The 15,148-nt window shown below is 40.8% G+C and overlaps 1 protein-coding gene across 3 annotated transcripts; it reads left to right on the top strand.

Moving 5' to 3' along the window:
* The first annotated feature begins 16 nt into the window (after window positions 1-16).
* Window positions 17-13,359, top strand: taok3b (TAO kinase 3b). Of its 3 annotated transcripts, none has more exons than XM_061697903.1 (9): window positions 17-243; window positions 418-745; window positions 1,721-1,957; window positions 2,742-2,870; window positions 3,941-4,144; window positions 5,148-5,387; window positions 6,403-6,615; window positions 7,804-7,986; window positions 8,344-13,359. In XM_061697903.1, the coding sequence occupies exons 3-9, from the start codon at window positions 1,772-1,774 to the stop codon at window positions 8,506-8,508; spliced, it is 1,320 nt and encodes a 439-aa protein (XP_061553887.1). In that variant the 5' UTR covers window positions 17-243; window positions 418-745; window positions 1,721-1,771; the 3' UTR covers window positions 8,509-13,359. The 3 variants fall into 3 exon arrangements, with proteins under 3 accessions (XP_061553887.1, XP_061553886.1, XP_061553885.1); XM_061697902.1 differs by having other exon boundaries at window positions 345-745; XM_061697901.1 differs by having other exon boundaries at window positions 17-745.
* The last annotated feature ends 1,789 nt before the right edge of the window (window positions 13,360-15,148 follow it).

Genomic DNA, 15,148 nt, shown 5'->3' with positions numbered 1-15,148 from the left:
GAGAGAGAGAGGGAAGAAGAGATGAATCGAAGGCACGAGAAGCACCTACCATGAGCAAGTGCGCCGTAAATGTAGGCCACCCATCGGAGCGGGCGGCTTGGGCAGCATGTCCGGACTGGCCTCTCCTCGGCGGCCCGCCGCCCTCCTCCACCCGAGCACGGCAGCCGTCACCCGGGGAAAGCCTTCCTCCTCTGCGGCCTCTCCGGTGCCACTAAATTACATCACATCTTTCGATTATCAATGGTAGGCATTGCGTAATTGCCGCCCCCTCCCCCTTCCTTCCTCTTTATTGTTTTGATCCTTATTATTTTTATTTGTCATTTCCTCCCTCCCCCTTTGTGGAGAATCGCCACGCATGCCGCGGTGCTTTTGTTTTGCATTGACGGGCTCGAGGATGCCCTTTCCCCGGCCAAAAAGGACTCGCGGTGCAGGATGCGCGTGAGGCCGGCGGCGGACGTGTGCTGCATTCACGGACGTCGGACACACCGCGAGCGGGCGTGCTGCGGGCATCGGGAAGCACCCGGCGGCGGCGGCGGCGGCGGCGGCGGCGGCTCCGGCTCCGGCTCCTCCTCCTCCTCTGCTCCGCGTCCCCCCTCCGCGCTGCAGGAGCATGCTGCCGGCGTGAAGAAGGGATGAGGCCGCGTACGGGGACTCCAGCGGGCCACAGCTGCGGCCTTCTTCTCACCGACGCTGCTGCAAAAGCCGCCCACGCGACACCGTCACTGTCATCACATCAGCATCTTTGGTACCTTTTTCCCCTTTTGACGAGCACTCGCACCCGCCGATTGCATGAAAGAGGGGGGAAAAAAATTGTGTAATGCGCGTGCATGTGCGTGTGTGAAAGGGGAGGAGGAAGGGGGGCGGCGGCACACACGCACGCGCTATGCCATGACTACATCCTTCCGTAGTCATGGCAACCACATCCTGTTAATGGATGTCATTTTCCCCTCCTCCTCCTCCTCCTCTTCCTTCTCGCTCTTCATCACCTTAAAAGAAACTGTTCTACTGACCCCGTGAAACAAAAGGACACCAAAATACTGTATGTCATGAAAAATTCCACCATTAATGTGACCTGTAATAACCAGTACAACGCACTTGAATTTAAAAGTATCTATTTTCAAAAGGGGGATTTAAAATGGGAAAAAAAGACAATAACATGTTGCAAATGTCTGCACACCCTCTTAACCAATCACATTCAAACTCAAGGGTCATCACACACCTGCGACCATTCCAAGTGCCTCTGATTAAAGTTCAGATGTTCTAGTAGGCTTTACCCAACATATTTTGCTGAAGGTTTTATGCTAACGCTGACTGCTATTTGGAACTGGTCATAATTCCCTCCACGTTGACTAAAGCCCCAGTTTCATGTGAAGAGAAATAGTTTTAAATAAAGTTCAGTTGTTCTAGAAGCCTTTTTCAAACATTTCTTTTTTTCAATTTTTGAGCTTTTGTGCTAACACCGAACGGTTTATAGTTCCCTCCACCTTGACTGAGGTCCCAAAGCGCGACGCTCCCACCACCATGCCTCACTGCAGTTGAGCAGTGATATATTAGTAAGGTTCGTACAGCTTTAAAAAAAGAAAAAAAGAAACAAATGGGGTCGCTAGTTTGTGGATTTCACCAATTGCGTGGGCGGTCGCTATTTGTATGGATGAAAAATAAAATCAGCCTTGTTTTCCCCGTGTGGCCCCTTTTTTTTTTTTTTTCTTCTTCTCTCCAGGTCATCAGGTAGATCCAGGAGCATGAGCAGAACTTTGAGCTGCGGGAGCAGATGTCTGGCTACAAGCGCATGCGACGGCAGCACCAGAAGCAGCTGATCGCCCTGGAGAACAGGCTCAAGGCCGAGATGGACGAGCACAGGCTGAGGCTGCACAAGGACCTGGAGACGCAGGCCAACGACACTTACGTGGAGCTGGAGAGGCTGGCCAAGCGCCACGCCGCTCAGACCGACAAAGAGGTACGCGCGCACGCGGCCGCAAATGAAAACGTTGCCGGTGCGACGCTTTGGGAAGCGGATACGGCAGAATTTTCATCGAACTCATTCCCTGCCAACCGATTTCAAAGCAGAGTACCGCATATTGCCGGACGTTTTAGGGCATTTTTAACCTTTACTTAGCCAGGAAAACCTCATTGACATTAGTCATGTCTTTTACGAGAGCGTCCGGGTCAGGACAGGCACCAAATATATAAAACACGTTTGACAGGACAAGCTAAAAACATTCAGACAAACAAATCTCACAACACAACAAGCGGCAGTTTTCCTTGACATCATGTAAACTTTCAAACCGAACTGCGTCGTCATTTCTCATGATTGCGACGCGCACTTTCTACTACCTACACATCCTCTGTTTATACCAAACATATACATCGTCTGTTTGGTGTGAGGTCCTTAAACCGGTCCGACTTAAAACATATCAGCATTTCTCTCCCTCGTGATCGACGTGACAAGCTGAGATTCGCCGCTTAATCTTTATCTTCTACTGAAAAGCTGTGCTGATCTCAAATCCAAACTCCGCCGTCTACAGGAATCTGTTAGTCATTACACTGCTTGACAAACCTGAATTTGACCGATTAAAACGGGCGAGACCCTAGTCCACGGCTACCCATTGGAAAACATTCTTGACGAATATATTCGTCGGTGGCATCGAACGACTGGATTGCGGTTGACGAACATATACGTCTACGGCAGTGAATGAGTTCATAATGACGATGGTGATGATAATACCGCGGCGTCCTCCCAGATGAAGTCGGTGTGTGCTGAGGAGAGGAGGATCCAGCAGCAGATCGTCGCTCAGCAGAAGAAGGAGCTGACGGCCTTCTTGGAGAACCAGAAGAAAGAGTACAGACTCTGCAAGGACAAAATCAAAGAGGTCAAAAGACACATGCACAAAACATAATGCACACCTTCACTTTTTGCACATTTCCAAAATGGATTCCCTTCGGTTTTTTTCCCTCAAAATTCTGAAATTCTCTAAAGGTGAAGTATTTGCATCGCTTCACTTTCTAGGCACTTGCTGATGTTACAGTCTTCTTTCAAAATGCATTCAATTCATTGTCGTCGTCCCCCCCCCTCTAAATTCTTCACGGAACACCTCAGAATGACAATTGAATATTCGTTAAGATTTTTGCAAATTTGGTAAAAATAAAGAACTAAGAAATAACATGCACAAGTGGATTTGGCATGTTTTCATGTTGTCATTTTGGCCTGTTGATGAATGAATTGAATCCATTTTGGAATGAAGCGGTACTGTACGGAAAACGTGATGCGCTATAAATATTTTGTTTTAGTGAATAATTGCTTATTTAATTATATTTAAATTAATTATAACATAGAAAATGAGAATGAATCATTCATTCATTCATTTTCTTTTGTGATTAAAATATGTTACATGTATTTGTTAATTTAATTTACTTTTTTTTTTTTTTTACTAATTTATGTCATTACAGAATTGGTTACTTGATTCAGGATTGTAGCTAATAAAATGAATGAATATTAGTAAAACAACCGATTTGTATACATTCAACACATTGTTGTTTTTATTTTAAAAATAATTTACCATCGTTAAATTGTGACCTTTAACCTTTACGAAAATATGAAAAAGCTGCCAACTCGTTCAAAAGTATTTCATTGCTTGGCTTGTCACGATACGTCGTCGGCATAGATAAATGAACAACGATACGAAAAGATTCACGTAAATATAAAAACAATGAACCGTTCCAAAAGTTGTCCCATCCGAATAAACGCAAATGTTCTGTACTGCAAAGTTAAATACAACTGAACCGTACTCAACAAATTCACCACACTGGATTTGAAAAAAAGTTGAAGATACCGGAACATTGCGCCCAGTTCCCTCATTGAATCCAGCGACTCCTTCTCGTGCCACGAGAGGGCGCCAGCGTGCCACTATGTCCGACGGAGCGCATTGCGTTCGATTTGCAGGAGATGAGCGAGGACCCGTGCGCCCGCAAGGAGGAGAAGCAGGAGCGTCTGTCGCGGCACAAGGAGACGCTTCAGCGCTCGCAGGCCGAGGACGAGGCCGACCTGCTGGCCCAGCAGCGGCTCGTCTACGAACGCAGCTGCCGCGCGCTCAAACGCCGAAGTCTGCTCAGGAAGCACGACTTCGAACGGGAGCAGCTCCGAGAGGTGACCGCCGCCGTGCCGCAAATGAGACCTTTTTTTTTTTTTTTTTTTTTTTTCCCCCCGTGTCACTTCCTCCTTCTAAAGCCGACGCTCGTGATTGGCTCTCTCTGGTCTGTGTGCCGTTTGGCTGTCGTCTCAAACGTGCTATTTCTTTCCCAAATGAGACGTCAAAGCGCTACCGTGTGGTGCAAACATTTGAACAGTTTCGTCTTTGTAATTCTTTGATGGAACATTCACTCATCCGGTTTGTCATATAAAGCGATATTGTCTAAATTGTGCACATTTATCATTAGGTCAACATGCTATCATCTTTTGTACACATATAATGCAACAAATCGATTTTTACGTATGTATTTACTGTCTGACTCATTCAAAATGAAGACAAATCCTTCAAATGTAATTTGTTATATTACATTGAGAAAGCCATTGAAATAGTTGGGCGACGACAAGGGAATCGCGAACGGCAAATATCCGCCTGTAGTTGACGGCCATTAGAATTGCATTTGAAAAGGTTTGGGTTTTTTTCAAACCCCCCCAAAATTCTTGAATAAGAGGGGATTCACTTGAAAAGAAAAATGGGAAACCCATCCATCCGTCTATCCATCCATTTTCTGAGCCGCTTTATCCTCACGCGGGTCGCGGGCGTGCTGGAGCCCATCCCCGGTACACCCCGAACTGGTCGCCGGCCAATCTTGAGAGAAAATGAAAAAAAATAATCGCTAAATCCGCTGTATTGCAAATTGAGCATTTTCAAAGGGTTAACTCGTAATAGTCATCGAGCAAACACTGGCGGCGCGCTAGCGCTTAGCACGTCCGCCTAGCAGTGCTGCGCTTCTGGGTTTGAATCTCGGCCTTCCCGTGTGGAGTTCGCAACTTATGCGAGCGCTCGCTTTGTGGGCTCAAAGCGCGCTCGTCTGCACGATGTGCCTCGAAATTGACTGGCGACCACCGCGGGGCGCTCCCCGCTCCTCTCGGTCACCTTTCGGCTTCGTCCGACTCTCCCTAGGAGCTGAACAAGAAGAGGAGCCAGAAGGAGATGGAGCACGCCCTGCTGATCCGTCAGGACGAGGGCACGCAGGACCTGGAGCGCCGGCAGCTGCGCGCGCTCCACAAGCTGCGCGCCGAGCTCGTGCGGCTGCAGCACCGCACCGAGCTGGAAAACCAGGAGGAGTACAACGGCCGCCGGCAGCGGGAGCTGGCGCGCAAACACGCGCTGGAGCACCGGCAGCAGCCCAGAGACCTCAAGGTTGGCCGTATTCCTATTTACAAATATTTATATACATACATACATTTGAATTTATCAACCAATTATTTCACAAAATAAATACAAATGTTTTTTATTTATTTACTAACATTACAAATATTCGCAACAAACGATTGAAGACATCATTTTGCATGTACATTCAACAATTTTGCATCTACAGCATGAAATAGTGTCTCATTCTTTTATTCATAATTAATGTAGCTATAATCAATGAAGAAATTATTTATTACAACAAATACAAAATTGTTTATTTACTAACATAAAAAAGATACGAACAATCCATTAAAAAACAATTATGAAATCATTTTACACATACAGTCAACAATTTTGTATGTATTTTATTATATTTATCTTTTGATTCTGTTATTCGTAATGAATGTAACTAATCAATTCACAATTGAATGAAATAAATACATATTTTAAATGCATCTATCAAATGTTTATTTTAATAAAAATGTTAATAGCTTTTTACAATCATTCAACTAACCACTCATTTGATAGAATACAAAACTGTTAAATGTATGTATGAAATTGTTTATTATACTGATATTTGTATCATTTAAATCAACCAATCAGTTATTTGATCAAATAAATACATTTTTAAATGTAAATATGACGTTTTTAAATTTTGTATTAGTGACGACAAATCAATCAACTCATTATTTGAGATGATGCAAAAGTGCTAATAAAAACTAGACGACGCAATTTCTCTCGGAAGTATGAAAACGATGAGATAAGATCGCTTCCTTGGTCCACTGTGGGCTAAATCAATCAATAAACACGTTTTTTCGAAAATAAAAATATCCATCTTAAAAAAAACCTTTACAATTCCATAAACCCAGTCAGCCGGTGAGAACTCCATAAAATGTTGAGATTTGACATTTGGAATGTAAGATTCGGAAATGTTGTTTCGTTTTGTTCGTCACGTGAAATGTGTCATTTTGTAAAAAAAGTGGCAACCGGCAGAATGTTGAACGCGATGCGGCCTCGTCCTCAGGCGCTGGAGCTGCAGATCAAGAAGCAGTTCCAGGACACGTGCAAGGTTCAGAACAAGCAGTACAAAGCACTGCGCAACCACCAGCTGGAGGTCTCGCCCAAAGCCGACCACAAGAGTCTCCTCAAGGGCCTCAAGGAGGAGCAGACCCGCAAGCTGGCCGTGCTGGCCCGGCAGTACGAGCGTTCCATCAACCAGATGACGGCCTCGCAAGCGGTACGCTAGCCGTGCTTGAGCCTTGAGATACGAGCGCCCGCGCTGACAACTTCCCCGAGATACCAGCGTTTTTTGTTTTTGTTTTCCTTTTAAAATTGGAGAGACATAAAGTTGCGCCTTTAAAGCAACCTCGTGGCTTTGTTTTAGGAAAGTCTGCTTAGCTGACTTTGCTAACACACTGTGAAAAATGACAAAAATTGGACTAACAAAACTTGCATTGTTGTTGCGGTGCACATATTCTTTATCATCTGCAAAAAAAAAAAAAAAAAAAAAAAAAAAACGACAATTATTACTGCAGCGTACTGAGGAGTTGTGACCGTCTCCACGTACAGTACAGTGGACCCTCGCTATTCACGGTGGTTAAGCGCCGCGAAAATCCGTGGATAATTGATTATCCTTACATTGAAAAAAAATAGTTTCTATTTTTTTAAACTCCGAAAAATCTACAATAAGCAGGAATAAACCACCAATAAGTGTTTTCGGGGCTGCTTCACCTTCAAAAATGAAAAAACAAAAACCATATGTAACCTTTTTGTTGTTTAATGAAAAAAAAAATCCACAAAACGGCGACTCAGCACGTGCAGAAATAGGAGAATGCGGGGGTCCACTGTATATCCATATGTCTGTATTAGACTGCCCCCAGGTGGCCACGGTGCGCACAACAGAAGGAACAGCACCATGTCTGTTGAACTGAAGCAAAAAATGTGGCAAAAACAGAGTAGTGCTATGCTATGCATTCTATTTAGTTATTACTATATGTTTTTAGAATGTGCAAAATGACTGATTGCTGTTTTCCTTGGTACGAAACACATTACAAACATTTTGGTTAGGGTTTTTTTGCGAAACTGGACCAGATTAGTGGCTTTTCAATTCATTTCAATGGGGAACGATAATTTGAGATATGAATGTTGCATGTGGAAATCGTATGTCAAGATGGCACTGTATTGTGGGGGGGCAAACCTCTGACCACTTCTTTCTGGTCAGAGAATCAACTAATCACCACTGTTTTGATTGGACATAAAAAAATAATAATAATTTGCGCCATGACCATTCTGAAGCAGTTTTTGGAGGCGTGTATTCCACTTTTGACGTTTTAACTGCCTCGTTCTTGCTATCCGCACGCCGCCATTGCAGAAAGTACCTCTGGCCGCGATTGGCTGGGATTAACCCCAATTTCTTTGTGTCCAGATGAGGCTGGAGGCCGAGCAGGAGTCGGAGTGCGAGGCCCTGAAGCAGCAGCTGAAGCAGGAGATGGAGCTCCTGGGCGCCTACCAGACCAAGACCAGGTCCCAGTTGGAGAGCCAGCATGAGCGGGAGCTGCAGAAACTGGAGCAGAAGGTCTCCGTGCGCAGGGCCCACCTGGAGCAGAAGGTAGCTGTCACCTGTTGCGTCAAAACAAATGATTTGACGTCAACCTCCAAATTAACCCGATTTGGGTTAATTTTGCTGGGTCAAAAAGGGACTGACCACTACTTGGGTCAATCTGATGCAAAAATGTGGGCTATTCGTTTGAGCCAACGTTTTGGGTTAAACGTATAACCCAACTATTTGGGTGAACATAAGGCCCAAAATGTCGTTATTCGATGACTCACCAATGGGTTAATTGTTCCGCTCAGACAATCAACCCAAGAAATTTGACCCAACACAAACAACCCAGGAATTAGGTTTATAAAATAACCCATCCGTTTTTTCGAGTGTATTATGAAGCGTAAACGTGCGTGTGCGCAGATGGAGGAGGAGCTGTCGGCTCTGCAGAAGGATCGCAGCGAGAGGATCAAAACTCTGCTGGAGCGTCAGGAACGAGAGATTTTGTCCTTCGACAGCGAGACTCGCATCCTGGGCTTCGGCAGTCTGGGCTCTCCGGACGTCTTCCCCAAAGACGACAACAGATGAAAGCGGACCGGCGGCCACCTTTTGCTTTTTTTCCCCTTTTTTTGGGAACGGCGGAGAACTCGTTTGGATCCTCTCCATCTTGTTGGTGGGATTATTACTCCTCCTCCTCTCGATTTTTGGTATGAAGTGAATAATTCAGGAAATTTTTTGCTAAAATGGGCACTTTGATATGTTTCAGTAGAACTCTGTCGTGGGTGTGTGTGTGTGTGTGTGTGTGTCGAACAGGGGTGGGCAAAGTATGGCCCGGGGGTCACCTGGGTCAACTCTGTTCTTTGCATTCATGTAACTGTTCCCCCCACCCCAATACAATTGGTTAATCAACATACATTAATAGATTTTTAAACAAAAAATACATTTTGTATTCATTTAGCTCAAATAATTGGCTAATTGATTTATTGTAGATGATAAAAAAAATATTTTTTGTAAAATATTGATCAAATATTTATCTTTAGCAATTTTGTGTTTATTTTGTAAAATAAGCAGTTAGTTACTTGTGATTCAATTATGAATACATAATAAATACATAAAATACACAATGGTGAAATGTATAGGCCAATGTATTTATTTTTATATTTTATTACTTACGATAAATCCATTAACCAATAATTTAATGGAGCTAATGAAGAGGTTTCGAACAAAATATTTTGTGTTCTTGGTTGATTTTACATGGAAAAGAAAAAAAGACAACTGAACAATTTGATGTCTACATATTTAACATTGATAAAAAAAGATTTCAATAAGTCATTATAATTACATTGATGATAACTATCCAAATATAATAGTGATAAATGAAACAATTCGATGTAATTTTGAGCTGGACCACCCTTAAACATTTCTTCATGAATTATGCAGTCTTGCCTTGAGATACGAGTGACCCGACTTGTGAGTTTGCCGCGTCGCCGTCGTCGAGCAGACTTTTTTGGGTTGGACTTGCGAGCACAAATGGGCCAAAATGGAGTTTACTGTCAAACTATAAACATAAAACAAAGAGAATGACACATTTTGTATTTCAAACAGCCAAATAGCTTTGCCCCAATCAACTCCGTTTAGCTTAATGCTAACACATACTGGGAAACGCCATTGACTGGCTAACAAATAGCACCAGTGTCTCGGTATTATAACGCTCGAAGCAGACAAAATAACAATCCTCACAGGCATATATTCTTTATCTCAAGACAGCGCTGTAATTGCATTAACTATGCATTGTACAATTTCAAAGTAAGAATGTCCCAAAGAAATGCCGAGACGTCACCGACGTTGACATTTTACTCTCCTTTTCCTGACCTCATCTACGAATGAGCTGGCCCATTTTTTTCCCCACCTTTCGAAACAAAATTTGGCCCTTGAGCACAAAAGTTTGCCCACCTCTGATGTCGAGGGACATTGTGGAATGTGAGCTGCTCTTCTTCTTCTTCTTCTTCTTCTTCTTCGTGTTCTTCTTCCTCTCCGTCTCAAGCTGCTTTCCTCATGATTTTTCTTCTTGTTTTTTTGTTTTGTTTCGTTTTTTTCCTCTGAATTGTGAACGCGAGCGTGGGAGACCCCCGTCGCGGGCGTCATGGCTCCTCTCATTGCATGCACTTTATTAGGGACACGTGACGCATGGCTGTGTTTGTAAATAAAGTGGTCATCAGCATTTTAGGTTGCAACCCCAAAACCCGACCCCATCAGTTATGATAGGTTCGCATCCACGAGCTATGACAGGTTCACATATGCCTTTCTTTCAGTTTTTGTGCCTTTTTATTTTTTGATTTGTGTTCTTTTTTTTTTCTTCATCAGACTTGTTGTACATGACCCATGGTGAGAATTGTGCTGTTTTTTGATATGAATATTTGTACTTGAGTATATAGCTAGAACACGCCCACCGATACCGGTCTATTTACTCACGGGACGGAGCTTACAATTTTTTATCGCTATCGTCTCGTTGTGAGAGATTGTACCGTAACGGCGGACAGAATTACACACACGCGCGCGCTGGATTATTCATGGATTATTCACTAGGGTTGCAAAGGTACAATTATGAGGAGTTGGACACTTTTCATGGGATTTTAACTTTATACGGTATAACTTAATAGCACATGCATTGAAATACCTGCAAATTCCAAGTGATTTTTACAAAAGTAGTTTACGATTTGCAACGTTTTGGTTTTACTTTTATAAAAATAAAAAATAAAAAAATAAAATTCAAAATGTGTTCATGATTTATATATTTTTATCTATTTAATGTATCAATGATTTTGGTGTAATTGATGTATTTATATATTATCCATGTAATTATTCTCTTTAAAATTAATTAGAATGGAAGCAAAAAAACTGTTCAAATACATTGTAATTCAAATATAAACAGTGTTCAAAGTGATAAGAATTTAAAAAAATAAAAATGTATATTGTTTTATTTCGACAAATTGCCACTTCCAGGCATTTATTGTCGTCGTCCCCCCCCCCCCCCCCCCCCCCCAAAAAAAAAGTAAAAAAATAAAAATAAAAATGTGGACCCATGCTTTAAGCACTCTTTGAAATACTTGGACAATCGGAATAAAATTGCTGAAATATTTGTTTTTCTTGTACTTTTAACTTATTTTCCTTTAATTTTAATTTAATTCATTTATAGTTATTTAATCAACAATATCCAATTTGTGCACTTATTCTATTCAAGTATTTATTCTTTTAGCAAATTATTATCCTACAAAGTGAATTAAATCAATTAAATTATAATCCTACAAAATAAAGCCCTTAAAAATAAATTAGAATGAAATAAAAGTATATAAAATCAATGTTACGTCCGTAAATTTAAATAATAAATAAATAAATAAACAATAATGGCACAAATAGTTTTCATTCACTATGTTCATTTGCCATGGCAGAACATGAATTGTTTAAAAAAAAACTAACGTCAAGCAACTTCATTAGAAAAGCGCTGGCTAATTAATTTTTCCGGTTACTTTAATCTGTTAACTTTTTGGGGTGTCCTTTCTGAACTGATCGGCTGGTAGAAATCACATGACCCCATAGAAAATATGCAGGAAAACTACAGGCTGCACTTATATTTTTATGAAGAAACATATTTCTTTATTGAAGCATGTAAGTGTATATATATATATATATATATATATATATATATATATAGTACAAGTGCACATTGACATTGGGAACATCCTGTAATTTTAAATGATTTTCCCTTTATTCCCATGGAAAGTTTCCAAGTAGAATGTTGCAACCTCGGCACTCACACACTTACAAAAGAGAAAGGAAACGTCTTGCGTTCTGCATTAACTGTGATCCATTGGCACAATATTTGCCATCATGTTCATTGATCAGGTTGCACAATTTCCATTTTGGACCGAATGGAAGAAAGAATCGTTTGGTGCTTCATTTCTTACGCCAGTTGCAGCCTTGTCCTCCTTTTTGCCCTCACAGTCAACAACGCTCTTAACAAATCGCCAAGAGTCCACACTAAAATGGACTTTTGAAAAAATGAGCCCTGAGAACAAGAGTGGGTTAACGCTAAATCATATTTTTGTCATTTTGCACGACAAGGTTTTATGGCTGCAATAAAATCTGAGCAATTGATATCTTGGTGATTTATATGACGGATGCTTACCTCTTCTGGATATTTCATTGTTACAGAAATTGTTGTTCTCCTCAGATTGTGCCAAATATAAATGAGTCTTGGACTTCGATCATACTGCATACTCATTTTACATGATATCGTTTGCACTTTTATCCTTCCATCGTCTTCAGTTGAGTCGTCAAGACTGGCTGAAAGACAAGAAACAAAGTGGAATTTGAAGAAAAAAACCCCAAAACATTTCGCGCCATAGCGGTCTGTCATCATCTTGAGTTGAATCGTCTACGTTGCTTGAAAGAAAAGAAAACAAACCACAATTAGAAAACAACCTTTAAGTGCAATCGTGGTCCAAGTCCAAACATCCCGTGCACTTTTATCCTGTCATCATCGTCAATTCAGTCATCTCGCCAACTGGAAAGAGAAGAAGCCAACCAGGATTGCAGAAAACATTTAGTGCAATCGTGGTCCAAGTGGAAACATTCATCAAATCTATCGACGATCATGAAAAGTGATACATGGCGTGCTAGTTATGAAAAAAAAATACAAAATCGTTCGGTGCAATGCTTTTGTCTCGTCATCGTTTTCAGATCAGTCATCTCGGTCGCTTGAAGGAAAAGAAGAAAACTGGGACGATCGAAAAAGTGGAGCGCAATTGTGGTCCAAGACCAAACGTGCGTCACATCTGTCAACATCTCGCGAAGGATGAGAAATCACGTAATAATTACGGTCGGAGTCTTCTATCCGTGAAAAGTGTCGCGTGTGTTTTTCGGACTGACCCGAAAGTGCCAAAGTCGTGACTAAAACTTGATTTCGACCGGTATTCGTCTGAAAGATGTGCTTTGCCACCCCCCCCCCCCCCCCCAAAAATGGACTTGGCCCACTCTAGTTCTCAGTGGCTCAAATTGTTATTGGAACTCGATTTAATGTGGATCGTCTTGACTTCACTTTCGAAACCACGACATCAGATAATAAATAACGATAATAACGATAAGAACCCTGAAGGCAATAGAAACGCACCAATCTGAGTGCGGAACGGTTCCTTCATGGAACTTTTAAAAGTCATTTTCCAAATGATGTGATGATGATGATGATGATGATGATGATGATGATGATGATGTTCCTGGGATGCAGTAAGGCCTTTTCATGTGTGTGACCGAAGCCTTCATGAGTCCAAAAAGTGCTACGAGGCTCCTTCGCTGTCTTCAAATGAATAATGGCAACACACACACAAAACAAAAACAAACAAACAAAGAAAACAAAACAAAATCGGGGGGGGGGGGGGGGGGGGACAACGAGACAAAGACAAAATACTCGCTGGACCGCTTCAGAAGCATAACAAACTTTGCCGATTGTTTTGCGCGAGGTTTTTCGTGATGATGATGTGAGTTTCGGGAGAAATGTATTTAGTTAGAACATAAATATGAGGTTAAGCGCCATAGAAGATGGACGGACGGATGGATAGAGGGGAACTCTCCTAAACGACCCTGGTCACCATTCCCTGTGCGGTCAAACAGAATTAAAAAACAACTCGATCTCCTCACCGCGCCACATTTGGATATCGTTTTGTCAATATATTTTGTTACAATGGCAGAAAATAATCCTTTTGAATATCTGTAATTTCATCCAATTTTATAATCACTTACAATGTATAAAAGCATAAATCTGAAAAAAATATATTTTTATTCCATCACAATGTCCATTCAATTTAAAAAGTGTACAAATATATACCTGTTTTGTTCAACAAAATATATAAATTACAATAAAAAGTAAACTGTTACATAAATTACAATCATACAAAAATGTCAATTACATTTAATTCAATTTTTTTTAAAAAGAGGTCGTGTAAAATATTCTTCGTTCACTCTCTTGAACTGCAATGGCAGAAAACCTGCTAAAATAAATTATAACTTTATAATATACACTTTAAATTGTACAAAAAAATATCAATGAAAAGTATTAAGTCGAAATGGAAGCAAAAAACATTTAAAATGACATCATTAAAAAACACATCATTTAAAATTCAAATATCTATTAAATTTAAGCAATTTTAAATGAATGAAAAAGATATAGTGTCAAAAATATGATTTTGTTACATTGATATGCTGCAATGTCAAAATATAAAATCATATAAAAATAAAAATTATAGTGTAAAATATTTCCTTGCATTATTTATATTACAAATAAAAAAATAGAAACACTAGAAATAAATGATACGAAAAAAAAACTACATTTAAAAAAATTTCAATTCGATTGAATTAGAAATAAAAATGTAAATAACAATTATACAGTTTAAAATATTTTTCTTTCCTTCTAGTAAATTATAAAGGAGGAAAATAATTTCTAAAATGCAATGTTTTTAATCTTCTGTAACAATATAACTATTAATGAAATATGACAATGAATTCTGATTTATTATGATCCCTCTCGTGAAGCTAAACAAGGTGACCAAAATATAAGAAACAGCGCAACAAATAAATGAACTTTTGATTAAAACCACAATCAAAACTGAGTGAAATTAGTCATTATTGAAATGTTTTTTTCAAATTTGATGTGTCAACGTGATGCTTTTCTTTACGTCACGGGACGCCCCCAAGCGGAAGTGACCCCCACGCCGAGGAGGCGTTAGCGACCGTGATTACATATTTCTACCATCCAAAAATGTATATCTATATGGATTGCGTCATCTGCCATATTTCCAGGGTGCTTTCCTCATTGGCCGAGTCACGATGAAATCATGGCGCGGTAACGTGACCTCAGCCTGACTGTTCCGGGCCCAGCGCCCCCCCCCCCCCAGCCCCCCATTTACGCACAAACAAGTCGAAGATTGCGAAAGAACATTTCCGCTGTTTCCTGTCACGGTCAAAATAAAAAAAATATGAGGAACATGTTTTGGTTTGCTTTAGTGGTCCTCATCTTCGAAATTATATCGTAACCGTTCATTGATTGCAATCTACTGCAACAAGGTGCGGTTTGGACACGAACACTGCACTTGACGATAAAAACAAACAAACTGACTAAGGGTGGGCTTCCGCGAATAACAGGATAGGTTAAAAAAACAACCCTCTGCAAATAGGT

The sequence above is a fragment of the Phycodurus eques genome, chromosome 15 (assembly GCF_024500275.1).
Source record: "Phycodurus eques isolate BA_2022a chromosome 15, UOR_Pequ_1.1, whole genome shotgun sequence".
Classification (NCBI taxonomy): Eukaryota; Metazoa; Chordata; class Actinopteri; order Syngnathiformes; family Syngnathidae; genus Phycodurus; species Phycodurus eques.
Note: the sequence above shows the minus strand (reverse complement) of the source record. Positions and strands in the feature narration are given on the sequence as shown.